The sequence below is a fragment of the Hyla sarda genome, chromosome 8 (assembly GCF_029499605.1).
Source record: "Hyla sarda isolate aHylSar1 chromosome 8, aHylSar1.hap1, whole genome shotgun sequence".
NCBI lineage: Eukaryota > Metazoa > Chordata > Amphibia > Anura > Hylidae > Hyla > Hyla sarda.
This window is the reverse complement of record NC_079196.1, coordinates 106,888,644-106,903,534: the sequence shown is the minus strand read 5'-3', so window position 1 is coordinate 106,903,534 and position 14,891 is coordinate 106,888,644. Positions and strand designations below refer to the sequence as shown.

General features: G+C 47.0%; 1 protein-coding gene across 1 annotated transcript in view; it reads left to right on the top strand.

Annotated features, from left to right (window-relative positions):
• Positions 1-56: 56 nt before the first annotated feature.
• Positions 57-14,891, top strand: part of NDUFS1 (NADH:ubiquinone oxidoreductase core subunit S1) — a 40,905-nt gene continuing 26,070 nt past the window's right edge. Inside the window, exons 1-5 of the mRNA XM_056536443.1 lie at positions 57-270; positions 3,938-3,996; positions 4,838-4,929; positions 12,702-12,809; positions 13,840-13,916. Coding sequence (XP_056392418.1) covers positions 3,942-3,996; positions 4,838-4,929; positions 12,702-12,809; positions 13,840-13,916 — 332 coding nt within the window. The 5' untranslated portion in view covers positions 57-270; positions 3,938-3,941. The remainder of the gene's footprint in view (positions 271-3,937; positions 3,997-4,837; positions 4,930-12,701; positions 12,810-13,839; positions 13,917-14,891) is intronic.

Here is a 14,891-nt window from a genome sequence, read left to right as displayed (position 1 = left end):
CGTTCCCTTGTAATTGTTAAACTTAGCCCAGTGTCAATTGGGAAATAAAATGCCGTCAGCAGCTACGAATAGGTCTAGCCCCCTGACTCTAGCCTGGTACTCGTAAAGCGTCGCTGTTCCGGAAGTCGTTGTGTCACTTGCCGGAAATCGCCGAAGTGTCTCTACAATTTCCGAAGGTTGCCGAGTCGGCCATATTGAACAGGGGCAAGTTGACACTGCGGTGGGCTGTAAGGCCAAATAGCTGCGGAACCCCGAAGGGAAGACCGCAGGGTGAGTGAGGCGGGAGCGGAGTGGGCTCTGGTGTGTTCGGCGGGGGGCGGTGAGGGGACTGGGTCGGAGGACGGTGTAACAGACGGGGGTGACTCTCGTGTCCTTGACAGTTCGGGTTGCCGGAGACTACGCTGCTGCTAGTGGTGGCATCATACGGCATGGGGGTGTACCAGGAGGGGTGCCCGTGTGTCTGGACCCCTCTGTTATACACTACCTGGCACACTGTGGTGCCCGGCCGGCAGGGGGCAGCATCTCTACAGGGACTGGTGTAGGGAATCACTATAGACCTCTCCAGCAGAGGCAGCCTACAACCTCATAGGATCTCCATGGCCTGGGCTAGTCCTGCAGTGATCCACAAATCTAACTGGGAATAGTTATGGCAGTGTTTCCCAACCAGAATGCCGCCAGCTGTTGCAAAACTACAACCCCCAGCATGCCCGGACAGCCGAAGGCTGTCCGGGCATACTGAGAGTTGTAGTTTTGCAACAGCTGGAGGCACACTAGTTGAGAATCCACGATTATTGAATCTCCAACTTTTCTCCAAAATTAAAGGTGCAATCTGGTTGCCATGAGCAACTGCACCACTCTTCCTCTACACAGCTTTAAATAATTCTCTCCAAATGTTTCCTGAACATTTTGACATCATGAAATATACCTCAAGTAACGAAAAGGATATTATTTCCATTGCTGGCAAATGTTTTTCCAGTTCAAGTAGAGGAACGATGATGGAATTGTTCAATGTTGTTGGAAAAAAATGGTGGAATCACCTTGCTACTTCACTAAAGGAAAGACCGGACACGTCTGAAATGCTAATGAACCCCAACCGGACCGTTGTTTAAAACGCCAGGATGGAAAGCCAGAGCTCGGTAGAAGATGTTGGTTGTTCCCAGTCTGCTGTCTGAAATATTTTGTGCAAGTGTAAACAAAAGGAGAAGGTTATAAAAGGAAAACATACAGGTATACCAAGGAAGATGTCTAAATGTCGAGATAGAAAGCTTCAAGCAATACAGTAGAAAATGTGCAAAAAAAACCAATGCAAATGCAGTGGGTGGAAATAGAGGTCAGTGATTGTGACAGAACTTTTAGGGCCCATTAAATTACATATTTTCCTAGGGGAATAACGCTTGAAAAATACAATACAGCACCCTCCCGTTCTCAATGGGATTCTGCTGCACCGTTCTCTTTACGGAATTCTGGACATCAGAATCTACCGAAAGAATAATTCTGCCCTGGAATGCATTGCTGTCTATTCAGATGGCACATTTCCGAGTGGTCCAGCGCCTGCTCCAGATGGAATGAGATCAGAGGGTGTATACACACTGTGGAATTTTCAAGCAGAATTCTGCTCATGAATTCTGCTGCATGAATTTAACATTGGTGTGAATATTTTTTCTGTTCACACTGCAGAATTTCTGTGACAATAAATTCTGGACACACTGAAAGAATCAATATGTTCAGCCTTTTGGTGGAATTACGTGCTGACCAAATTTCTGTCATGAGGGTGGTACATGTCCACACCGTCCAAGCGCCAGTTGATACTCCAGAGTTCTGGCATATCTGCTCCATAATGTTTGACGAGCTTAGTCCATGCCATCAAAACAGGCAAAAGAGAAGCAAGAACGCACTAACTGACATTGACATTGAGGGATTCTCTAACTTCCTAGAAACTTTAAATGGGCACTGTCAGATACAAAAACATTTTATACACTGCTCAAAAAAATAAAAGGGAACACTTAAACAACACAATGTAACACCAAGTCACTCACACTTCTGTGAAATCACACTGTCCACTCAGGAAGCAACACTGATTGACAATCAATTTCACATGCTGTTGTGCAAATGGAACAGACAACAGGTGGAAATTTATAGGCAATTAGCAAGACACCCCCAATAAAGGAGTGGTTCTGCAGGTGGTGACCACAGATCACTTCTCAGTTCCTATGCTTCCAGGCTGATGCTTTGGTCACTTTTGAATGCTGGCGGTGTTTTCACTCTAGTGGTAGCATTATACGGAGTCTACAACCCACACAAGTGGCTCAGGTAGTGCAGCTCATCCAGGATGTCACATCAATGCGAGCTGTGGCAAGGAGGTTTGCTGTGTCTGTCAGTGTAGTGTCCAAAGCATGGAGGGGCTACCAGGAGACAGGCCAGTACATCAGGAAACATGGAAGAGGCCGTAGGAGGGCAACAACCCAGCAGCAGGACAGCTATCGCCTTTGTACAAGGAGGAGCACTGCCAGAGCCCTGCAAAAGGACCTCGAGCAGGCCACAAATGTGCATGTGTCCACTCCAACAGTCAGAAACAGACTCCATTAGGGTGGTATGAGGGCCCAACATCCACAGGTGGGGGTTGTGCTTACAGCCCAACACCGTGCAGGAAGTTTGGCGTTTGCCAGAGAACACCAAGATTGGCAAATTCACCACTGGTGCCCTGTGCTCTTCACAGATGATAGCAGGTTCACACTGAGCACATAAGACAGTCTGGAGATGCCATAGAGAACGTTCTGCTGCCTGCAACATCCTCCAGCATGACCGGTTTGGTGGTGGGTTAGTAATGGTGTGGGGTGACATTTTTTTGAGGGGGCCCGCACAGCCCTCCATGTGCTTTCCAGAGGTAGCCTGACTGCCATTAGATACCCAGATGAGATCCTCAGACCCCTTGTGAGACCGTAATGCTGGTGCGGTTGGCCCTGGGTTCCTCCTAATGCAAGACAATGCTAGACCTCTTGTGGCTTGAGTATGTTAGCAGTTCCTGCAAGATAAAGGCATTGGTGCTATGGACTGGCCCGCCCATTCCCCAGACCTGAATCCGATTGAGCACATCTGGGACATTATGTCTCTCTCCATTCACCAACGCCACGTTGCACCAAAGACTGTGCAGGAGTTGGCGAATGCTTTAGTCCAGGTCTGGGAGGACATCCCTCAGGAGACCATCCGTCTCCTGTAGATAATACAATTATATTAGCAATATACATTGGTTAAAAGTTGTGTATATATTTGGGTGAAAAAATGCTGTCCCTGCAGCTATTGTCTGTGTGTCTCTGAGGAGACCAAAAACAGGAATTGAGGGTAGGACAAGCAGGGCTCTGTGCAGGCTCCTGGCTTCTCAATCATCCTTATGTTTTAGCCAGGAACATGTTATAGAGCCTCACTGTACGGAGCCCTGCCTGTCCTCGGTGCACAGAGCCCTGCCTGTCCTCGGTGCACAGAGCCCTCCCTGCCTGTCCACCCTCCCTTCCTGTATTTGGACTTCTCATAGAGACACACATGCAATATTCGTTAGTCATTAATCATTAATTTTCTTCTTCTTTACCATGTTGATGGATAGTTATCTCTCCCCATACACATGAACGTTTTGTATGTTGTGAAAATCCAACACACCCAACCCTTCTCTCCACAGACCTCATCTGTCGGTGAAGAGTTGGGGGGCTGCCATACATGTTAGACAGTTGGCTGACCACACTGATGATGATGGGTTTGTCTGACTTTAGTCTAAGGTGTATGGGCACCATCCCATTAAAACCATAATTCTATCAGTTCTTATGTATAACCACAAATATACAATACAGATCTAAAAGTTGGACACTTTTGTCATGAGTGTCAAAATGCTTCTTCTCATTATTATTGTTAATAAACACTATATTTGTCTTTTTTTTGTTATTTTCAGCACCATGCTGCTATTCCCCGCTGTTCGCAGGGCTCTGACAAGTGCCACTATAAACAATGGTAAGTACACACTGCATGGTTTAGATATCATAGAAAATAAGGAGCACCCAGTAACCAGTTCCTGCGGACCATTTGGAAAAATTAAGCAGTTTCTGATATTAACTTCCGTAAAGTAATATTTATGAATTACTACTATCATTACTTTTTGGAAGTTTATACTCCCTAGTATAAAGGATACGGGGACCTATACAGGATATAGCAGCTTGTTGGGCATATCACCACAGCCCTTGTGAAGCGCCTGAGTTATTTCTATTTAACAGTTTGTGATATTAGTTGCTATGAGCAAATATTTGATCATACTTGGGGTGTGTTCACACGGATAAAAAGCACCCCATGAAAATGCACTTTTTCTTTTTTATCTTCCATTAACTTCAATGGATAATGTTTAAAAATGTGATAATTATTATTTTTTTTTTCTTCTCAGAGGTTTTTGTCCGTGTGAACCTACCCTTATTATACTGTCTTTGCAGAAAATTATGGACTACACAATAACTTGACAAAAATCAATGTATGGAAAAGTATGTCCTTACCGAATAGTGTAGTCACTGTAGTAGCCTTAGTCTGGTGAATGGAGCCCCATGGATGGACCTTTGGCATATATAGTAGAAGCTTTTCCCAGCAGATAACCCAAGTAAAGATTCTGAACGTTGCTGTACATAGGTCCTGAAGTTGTCGCACCTTTCCTCTCCTTATTATTTTCTAATTATTTTAAATTGCATAAAAGACAATATTGCCAAAACTTTAAAAATTCTCTAGTAAATATAGATTTAATTTACTTGCATATTATATTTATACCTTGGGCACTAATTTAATATTAAAATATTATAATTTTTTTAAATAGTCCGTACAGCAAGCACAGCTTCAAGCAACCTGTTGGAAGTCTTTGTAGATGGCAAACCAGTAATGGTTGATCCTGGCACCACCGTGCTACAGGTAAAGTTCTATCATTTTTTTTTTTTTCTCAACTTCACTTGGAATATTTAGAATTACATAATCATATTTTTGATATTTAATACTAAACCATAAAAGTTTTTTCTTCCAGGGTTTGTACCGTTTTAACACTGATTCTCTATCCACAGCATAGAGGATATGTATGATCATGCAGGGGTCCGACCTCTTGGACCCCCACAGGGGAGGTAGCAAAGTGTTGTGCTGTCTTTGGCCTAACCCATAGATCTGCGGTTCCCAACCTGGTCAATGAGCACCCTCAGGATTACACAGCAGTCCTCCTGGGGGTATGCGTAAAAAATTCTGTAATAGCAGCTGATTTACATCTAGCAAATACAAAGTAGGTCCTGGTCAGGCAGTCACTGAGGAGCTGGAGATCTCCACACAACACAACAGTGACATTTGACCAGGATCTGCTCTATATCTGCTGCATGCTGGAGGTGTAGGACCTATGATGATGTCACCATATATGTGGGACAAAGCTCATTAGGATAGAAGAGAATGTGGCTGAAGGACCTGTGGTGACATCAGAGCAGAGCAGCCCGGAGAGAAGAGAGCCTGGGAGGGGGGCCTGGTGAGAGATCTTTCTATATTATACTACCAGGGCTGCAGTCACTACTCCGCTGATGTGGAGTCACTGTGGGAGATTTATCAAACCTGTGCAAAGGAAAAGTGGAGCAGTTGCTCATAGCAACCTATCATATTGCTTCTTTCATTTTCCAGTCATTTTCCAAAATAAGAGGCAAGCTTACTGGTTGCTATGGGCTATATTCTCTTCTCCACAGGTTATGATAAATTCCCCCCCCCCCCCCCCCCCCCCCCCACACACACACACAGTGTATATACATTAAAATCATGCCCCTGTACAAGATCAGTAATGTAATTGTACGGATCAGTACAGGATATGTAATGTGTGTAGTGTGTACAAAGTTACTCCACCAGCAGAATAGTGAGTTCAGCTTTGGAGTATACCAGATGTTACTCCTAAGTTACATCCTATATTAAATATAGAACATAACTTTGGATTAAAAGCAACATCTGGTATACTCCAAAGCTGCACTCACTATTCTGGTGGAGTCAATGTGCACATACATTACTTTTCTCTATCGGCTCCATTACCTCTGGAGACCCCCTGTTTTTTTGTCCACCTTCAGTTGCCCCTGAGGGGGCATATATTATAAGGCACCTTACTTTATGGGGCATGTAGTATGGGGCACTTTACTATGCTTGGGGCCGGGCGCTCTCAGCGCCGGCTTACTTTCACTTTCGCCGGCAGTCTCTGCCAGCGATTTGGCCACCCACTCTATTCCCCCGAGCGCATATGCGGCTAGGCAAGTGCGCTTGGGACAAGGAGCGGGCGCCATGACAGTTCTTCGGCCGGTCTGTAGCTCTGCCTACTGGGCTGGGAGCTCTCAGAGGCACGAAGCAGCATCCAATCAGCGCCGTGGGCGCGATTTTCTATGTGAAGGGGTCGGTTACTGTGTGCCTTGCTTCAGACACACCCCTCCCTCCCTATTGGCTGGCCTGTTCAGTCTCTCTGGCTGCACGGAGCGAGTTCTCCTCACTGCAGCTGACAGGGGACACAGACTAGGGTGAGAAAGTTCCTGTCTTCTTTTTTCCCACATTATGTCCGTACCCAGGGCTGTTCCTCCCTCTAAACATAAACCTGGAAATTCAGTGACTTGTTATATCTGTAAGCACTGTATAATACCAAGATGTCTGGCTCTGCTGAGCCCACTCGCCCTGCCTGCTCCACTGCTCCCCCAGACCCCCTGATGCCCCTTCGGTCCCGGTGGGTTCAGCCGCTCCTCCAGCCTGGGTTTCTTCCCTGTCCCAGTATATGGCTGACTTGACCCAAGTCTCCCGTTCGGTGGCTGAGGCCTCCCGGGAAATGGTGTCCGCCTTGAAGGGGTCTTCCCTGCGCAGGACATCTGAGAGGGCCTGCTCCTCGTACTTCACGCTCTCACAAGCGTGCTAGGGGTGCCTCGTCTGACTCTTCCATTGAGTCTTCTGATAGACGTGAGCTTTCCCCTTGCGGGTCCCGCCCCCCCCCCCCCCATCTTCTGGGCAGAGGACGTTCTCTGAGTCGCCGCTCTGCCACGCCAGAGCCGCGTACCCGGTCTGAGTCGCCTCACTCCAGAACTGCCTCTACTCATTCACATTCTCCTGGTGGACGAGGCTTCCTCTGACTCAGAGGACCGCTCAGACTCAATTGCAACTGTGAACTCATGAGAGACACCTTTCACTTGGAGGATCCAGGATCTTCGGATGTCAATCCAGGAGTATCCTTTCATCGTGCTAAACCAGCACCTCAAAGGTTCAACCCTCACGCTGACTTTGACGACATTCTGGAATCCGCATGGAAACATCCAGATAAGAGGTTCCCGGGAATCAAGACAATTCAAGAACGTTATCCATTTGACAAGGACTTTGTCGCTAAGGTGGTTTCCCCTCCCTCAGTGGATCCACCAATCTCCCGGATCTCTAAGGCGACTACACTGCCTCTGGCAGATGCCGCTGCCTTCAAGGATCCCGCGGACAAGAAGGTAGAATCTTTAGCGAAGTTCGCTTCTGAAGCAGCTGGCTCTTCTCTTCTTCCCATCTTCGCCTTGACAGGGGTGTCCAAGGCCCTGTCGGAGTGGTGCCAAAAGCTCCATCAGGATATCTTAGCGGGATCCCCCCCATAGGATCTATCTGCTCTGGCTCTCCAATGCGCTAAAGCTGGGGACTTTCTGTGCACAGCTTCCATGCAGTCAGCCCGTTGTTCTGCCTTTGCTGTGGGTCACCTAGCGGCCCTCCGCTGCTCTATGTGGCTTAAAGCTTGGAATGCGGATGCCGCTTCCAAAAGGTCTCTCATTGAGCTTCCCTTTTCCGGTGGCCATCTTTTTGGCAAACGCCTTGATGAGATTATCTCTGAGGCAACAGGAGGTAAGAGTTCCTTGTTCCCTCAAAATAAGGCTCGCCCTACTTCCCAGAGGAAGTCCTCCTTTCGGACCTCTGGTCCCAGTAAAGGGTCCAGGCAGGCGCCCTCGTGGGACAAGAAGGCTCCCCTGTTCCAGGCAGGCCCGTCTTGGAAGTCAGACTCCAACCGGTCCGGTCTTTTCGGGTGGGAGGTCGTCTCTTGTTTTTCCGAGACATCTGGACTTCACACATTCAGGACTCTTGGGTCAGGGATGTGGTGTCCAACGGTTACCAAATCGAATTCGCCTCCCTTCCGAGGGATCGCTTTTTTTTCCGATCCCGGACCCCCCGGTCTCCTCCTCTGGCGAAGCAATTTCGAGCGGCTCTCCAGTCTCTGCTTCTCCAGGGGATTATCGTCCCCGTTCCTCCAGGGGAACGTTTTCGGGGTTTCTATTCAAATCTTTGTGGTACCCAAAAAGGACAGTTCTGTGCGACCAATCCTAGACCTCAAGCATCTCAATGGTCACCTTCTTCTCCGCTACTTCAGAAAGGAATCCCTCTGTTCGATGGTGGCGTCCCTGGAACAAGGGGAGTTCCTTTCATCGATGGACATCAAGGATGCCTACCTCCATGTGCCAATATTTCCGGGCCATTATCTGTACCTCTGCTTTGCGGTTCCGGAGGGGCACTTTCAATTCGTAGCCCTCCCCTTTGGTCTAGCCACGGCTCCTCGGGTCTTTACAAAGATCCTTGCGCCAGTGATGGGCCTGTTACGGTCGAGGGGAATCTCGGTGATACCCTATCTGGACGACCTTCTCATCAAGGCTCCAACCAGAGCCCAGACTCTGGAGAATCTGGACGTCACTCTCCACACTCTGACTCTCTTCGGGTGGATGGTCAACCGGGACAAGTCATTCCTCTGTCCTACCCAGTCTCTAACCTTCCTGGGACTTCGATCAGACACTTCCTCTGCCCGAATTTGTCTTCCGCCGGACAAACGTCTGGCGCTCCGGTCAGGGGTGCGCTCCCTTCGGACCCAGGTATCAGTCTCCATCCGCACTTGTATGGAAGTCCTGGGTTGGATGGTGGCAACTATGGAGGCCATACCCTTTGCCCAGTTTCATTACCTCCCTCTTCAACTGGCGATTCTCTCTCGATGGAACAGGTCTCCTCTGTCCCTCGATCGTCAGATTGTTCTCCCTCGCAGGGTTAGTCAGTCTCTGCTCTGGTGGCTTTGCTCCCCCCTTCTTCTCCAAGGGCAGTCCTTCTGTTTGTGTCCAAGTCCCGGGACCCTCAGGCTCTGGCCGTGGACGCCTAAGTGATTCTTTGGGTGGGGTTCGCCCTACCTTATCTGTTCCCTCCTCTTCCGCTCCTTCCCAGGGTGCTGAGGAAGCTCAAGGCAGAGGACATCCCCGCCATTCTGGTAGCTCCAGATTGGCCCTGAAGGTCGTGGTACGTCGACGTAGTCAGGCTCCTGGACGACGCTCCTCTGCGCCTTCCGCTCTGCCCGGACCTACTCTCTCAGGGTCCTCTTTGCCACCCCAATTTACAGTCACTGCATTTGACGGCGTGGCGGTTGAGACCGCGGTTTTGAGGGCCTGCGGGTTCTCTTCCCAAGTCATTCACACCATGCTCAAGGCTCGTAAGCCCTTTTCCGCAAGAATTTACCACCGTACTTGCCGGTCTTATTTTCATTGGTGTGAAGCTCAGGACTTCTCCCCGGTGACCTTCTCGGTTCCCCGTCTTCTCTACTTTTTGCAGTCTGGGTTGGAACTGGGATTGTCTCTCAGTTCCCTTTTAAAGGTCGGGTTTCGGCCCTTACTGTTCTTTTCCAGTGGCCCCTGGCTTCTAATTCTCATGTCCGGACCTTCCTGCAAGGAGTGGCGCACGCTGTTCCTCCATATCGGTCACCTTCTCCCCCTTGGGACTTGAATATGGTTCTGAGTGCCCTCCAGGGTGCACCCTTTGAGCCCCTTAGAGAGGTGTCTCTCCGCCTCCTTTCTTGGAAAGTGGCGTTTCTTGTGGCTATCACCTCCATCCGGAGGGTGTCTGAACTGGCAGCTCTTTCCTGCTGTTCTCCGTTTCTGGTGATCCACCAAGACAAGGTCGTTTTCCAGCCAGATCCTTCCTTTTTGCCTAAGGTGGTCTCGGCCTTTCATCTCAATGAGGACATTGTCCTCCCGTCCTTTTGTCCGGCTCCTTCTTATCCTAAGGAGCGCTTACTACACAAGCTGGATGTAGTTCGGGCTGTTCGGTCTTATCTCTCCATCACTTCTTCGTTTCGTCAGTGTGATTCCTTTTTCATCCTTACGGAAGGTCGTCGCAAGGGACAACCTGCTTCCAAGGCCACCATTTCTCGGTGAATTCGGTCCGCCATTTCGGAAGCCTATCGCTGTAAGGGGAAGATTTCTCCTTTCAGGGTTGTGACTCATTCCACACGTTCTGTTGGGGCATCCTGGGCACTCCAGAATAGAGCCTCGGCCTCGCAGATTTGCAAGGTGGCTACCTGGTCATCTTTGCACACTTTTTCTTGAGGTTTGCCTGATTACTTATCTGCCCACCCAAGGGACGGCTTTGGTACGTCCCACGGTCTGTGTCCCCCAATGGAGCCGATAGAGAAAAAGAGATTTTTGTTTACTTACCGTAAAATCTCTTTCTCGAAGGATCCATTGGGGGACACAGCTCCCGCCCTTTTTGGGTTTTTTCCTTGGTTCTCTGTCCGAGGGTGTGTTCAGTTATGTTTTTTTCTTCTGGTTCTCGGACAGTTTTGGATTTTTCTTTGACCTATTGGTCTCCTCCTATTGCTCTGGAACTTAAACTGACTAGCTCAGAGCCTGAAGGCGGGTATATCCTGCTGGGAGGAGCTGACTTTTTTTATTACCATAGTGTCACACCTCCTAGAGACAGCAGCATACACCCACGGTCTGTGTCCCCCAATGGATCCTTCGAGAAAGAGATTTTACGGTAAGTAAACAAAAATCTCCTTATTCTGTACTGATCCAGCGTTGCATCCGGTATTATTCTAAGAGCTGCAGTCACTATTATGCTGGTGAAGTCACTTTATACTGCTTGACAAAAAAGTAAGGAGCCAGGATGCCGCACGTCACACAACAATATGTCACACAATGTGTGTCCTTCAGCTTCCCCAGATTTGTGAATGGCAGATCAGCTTCTCTGCTATTCAGAAGCTGAATGACACACATGGTGACAGTAATACCAGGAGGACCAAGATGGAAGCAGTAACTTCACTGCTAAGGTAATGTGCAGTACTGACCCTAGCCTTCTGGCGTTTTCAATCTACTCCCCTCTTGTACTCGTGCCACTGTGTCCCCTGGATACCCCACTCATAGCGCTCCGGCATTCATTCCCTTCTCACGTTACTCTTTTCAATGCGTGTGGAGGTGAAGCGCTGCTCGGGTGTACAGTCATGCATCGCGAGAGAAAGTGGCTTATGTCCTTAGACTGCATTTTTCCCTATACAGTAAAACAGCAAGACCGTTTTGCTTTCTTATGGACCATCACAAAACTAGATCTTACACTGTATATGGTTTTTACTTTTGGCACCTATGGGCAATGAATGCCACTGTATGGTTATATAGTGGTATACATCAAAGTTATAGGTTAGGAAATGTTCCCATTTTATATGTCTGATTGAAGGTTTAGACATGGGAGCAGAACCTAAAGCAAATACATCTCTTAATATATTGTCTCAACTACTCTCTTTTTTTCAGAAAAAATACACAATCGACAATATTGTTACTTTGATCATGATTTATTTTTCTATATAACACCTCTTTGGCTGCTGTGAAGACCAATCACATTTAAGTTGTTTTGCTTTTAAAGTGCTATTCGGGCAGAAAATGTTATAGGCCATTGTGCTTTGGTTGCTTTAAAATAGAAAATAAACATTCGTTTGTCTTCTTCACTCCGCTGCCGTCATTCTCACGGGGGTCTGGCTACATTGTGCAGCTTTTACGGAATCAGTTTTTCGAATTGCCCACTAATCTGATCAGTGGCTTATGGTGGACACCACTGAGAGCACTGATTGGCTAAGCAGGCAATTCTTCTTGCTGAACTGGGATGTGCTGTACAACAGAACCAGGGCAGTAAGGGAGGAAGGTAAGTATATATTTTTCTTCTATTTGACAGCTGCCTGTAACAATTGCCTATAAAAAATCTTTCCTTGGAATACCCTTTTAGGTTGTGTCACTCCAATAAATCCAGGAAAGAAGCAGACATTCGAATGTTTCATTTTAAAAAGCATATTTTTCATATTGCTTCGCAGTGGTGAAAGATTGACTTGTACTTCACTGCAGTAGTTGAGAGGGTTAACACTATTTTGCTGTATGGAAAACTGTCTGCGATAAGAGAGGATCAAGTGGATCACTTTAACTTGGTGTGGGAACCCTGGTTTTCCTCTTCTTTCTGCCCTGAAGTTAGCCACCCTTTCTCTCTATTAGGGTTTTTTCTGGGGGGTGGTGGAGAAGGGGGGGGGGGGGGGGGGAGGTGGTACGCGGGGGGGTTTGGGGAGCTTTGTTATCTCTGTTTTTATAGTTTCTATTCCCTGGTGCAGTTGAAATGCAATTTACATGTCATGACGGAAGTAACACCTTATTATACTTGTATTTATGATACCTTTGTACTTTGCTAAATTATGCCTGTTATGCTCTGTACCTGGATTTTCTGTTCTTGGTTAGGTCTACGGACCTGTTTTTTGCTTTATATTATGCTATCTGATATTCATTTCAATAAAGCTTCATTGTTTGATGGTTAAAAAGCATATTTTGTGCATACTAGAATTGTAATTTATTTTAATTTTTTTGTAATCTTCTACCTTACTTTTTCATCCCTCACAGGCATGTGAGAAGGTGGGCGTACAGATACCTCGCTTTTGCTATCATGATAGATTGTCGGTAGCTGGAAATTGTCGTATGTGTCTTGTAGAAATAGAGAAAGTTCCCAAGGTTTGTGAAACAATGTCTAAATCATCCAAAGTCTTTGCTAGTTAAAGGGGTACTCCGCCCCTAGACATCTTATCCCCTATCCAAAGGATAGGGGATAAGATGTCTGATTGCGGGGGGTCCTGCCGCTGTGGACCCCCGCAATCCCCCTGCGGCACCCAGTGTTCATTTAGACCGTTGGGTGCAGTGCCGGAGGCTCGTGACGTCACGGCCATGCCCCCTCAATGCAAGTCTATGGGAGGGGGCGTAGCCTTGCATTGAGGGGGTGTGGCCATGACCTCACGAGCGGACCATGACATCACAAGCCTCTGCCACGCATCACCGGAATGAAGTTCGCTCTGTACACCGGATGTCTCGGGTGCCGCAGCAGAGATAACAGGGGTCCCCAGCGGCAGGACCCCTGCGATCAGACATCTTATCCCCTATCCTTTGGATAGGGGATAAGATGTCTAGGGGCAGAGTACCCCTTTAAACCTTGTAGCTTTATGTGTTCTGGTAATAAGATTATTTATTTTACATTTTTATGGGGAAATGGAGGTGGGGAGGAGATTGAGGATGTATTTAATGGAGAACTCCAGCCACAATTAACTTATCTTCTACCCACAGGAGAGGGGATAAGTAGCTGAATGTGAAATCTCTGGAACGGGACCCGGCTCTCAGTGAGGAGCACGTGCTGCAGACGGCATGCACTCCATTCACTTCTATGGGAGTGCCAAAAAGACCCAAGTGCAGCACTCGGGCATCATTGGCGCTCCCATAGAAATGAATTAAGCGCGTGACATCTACCGGTAGACGACACATGCTTCTTACGGAGAGTCGGGGTCCTGGAGATCACTGAGGGTCCCAGCAGTCTGACCTGCGATCAGTTACTCATCCCCTATCCTGTGGAAAGAGAAGAAATGAATTATTGCTGGATTCAGGAATGTAATAAATAAACAAGGAAAGTAGCAGAATCTAACTTAAAACATTCTAAAATGTGTAAAACTGGAGCTCTGTGTTTTAAATAATCTCACTGTACATCTTTTGTTTTCAGCCTGTAGCTGCTTGTGCTATGCCTGTCATGAAAGGCTGGAACATACTGACAAATTCAGAAAAAAGTAGGAAAGCAAGGTATGTAAACAGTATCCTCTGTAATGGCTGACATGAGTTTCCCCCCCAAAAAATGCCCTTCTCTTATTTAATTAATATTTTTAATAGAACAAATCTGATGTGCAGGATTTGAAGCTGTGTTTATTTAGTTTACATTGAAATCAGCAGAATAAAACCTGCAGCTTCAAATTCTGTGCATTCAATATGCGCAAGATACTGTACGTGTGAATAGCCCCCTAAGGTCACTTTACACTGGCCGATTATCTGTCCAATGAGTAGGCTAATAGGGACACTTGTTCCCAAAAACTGGGCTGTGTAAAAGGGCTATTGATCAACAAATAGTGATAAACTTAAGAATTGCACAAACGATTCAGCAATTAATTGAGACATGTGAAGGCTTGGTAAATAAGTGCTGATCAACAAGATTGGCACTTGTGTTCTTGTCAGACACACTTGAAAGATCCCTTTACTTGCAGCTGTGTCAGTGGCTATATGAGCTAAAAGGAACAGCCCGAGATAAGCATTGCCCCAACCCAGTTTTCTGCAGCCTGTCTTGGGGTTTCTGTTACTAGAGATAGATTGAGCCTAACAGGTAGTGGACTGCAAATTCAGTGGAAGAGCGACCCATTGTTGCTGAAACTTTACTCTTTTGTTGAACTAACAAAGAAACATTTTTTAAAGGGGTACTCCAGTGAAAACTTTTTTTTTTTAAATCAACTGGTGCCAGAAAGTTAAACAGATTTGTAAATTACTTCTATTAAAAAATCTTAATCTTTCCTGTACTTATTAGCTGTTGAATACTACAGCGGAAATTCTTTTCTTTTTGAAACACAGAACTGTCTGCTGACATCATGAGCACAGTGCTCTCTGCTGACATCTCTGTCCATTTTATGAACTGTCCAGAACAGCATATGTTTGCTATGGGGATTTCCTTTTTACCCTGGACAGTTCCAAAAATGGACAGAGATGTCAGTAGAGAGCACTGTGCTCATGATG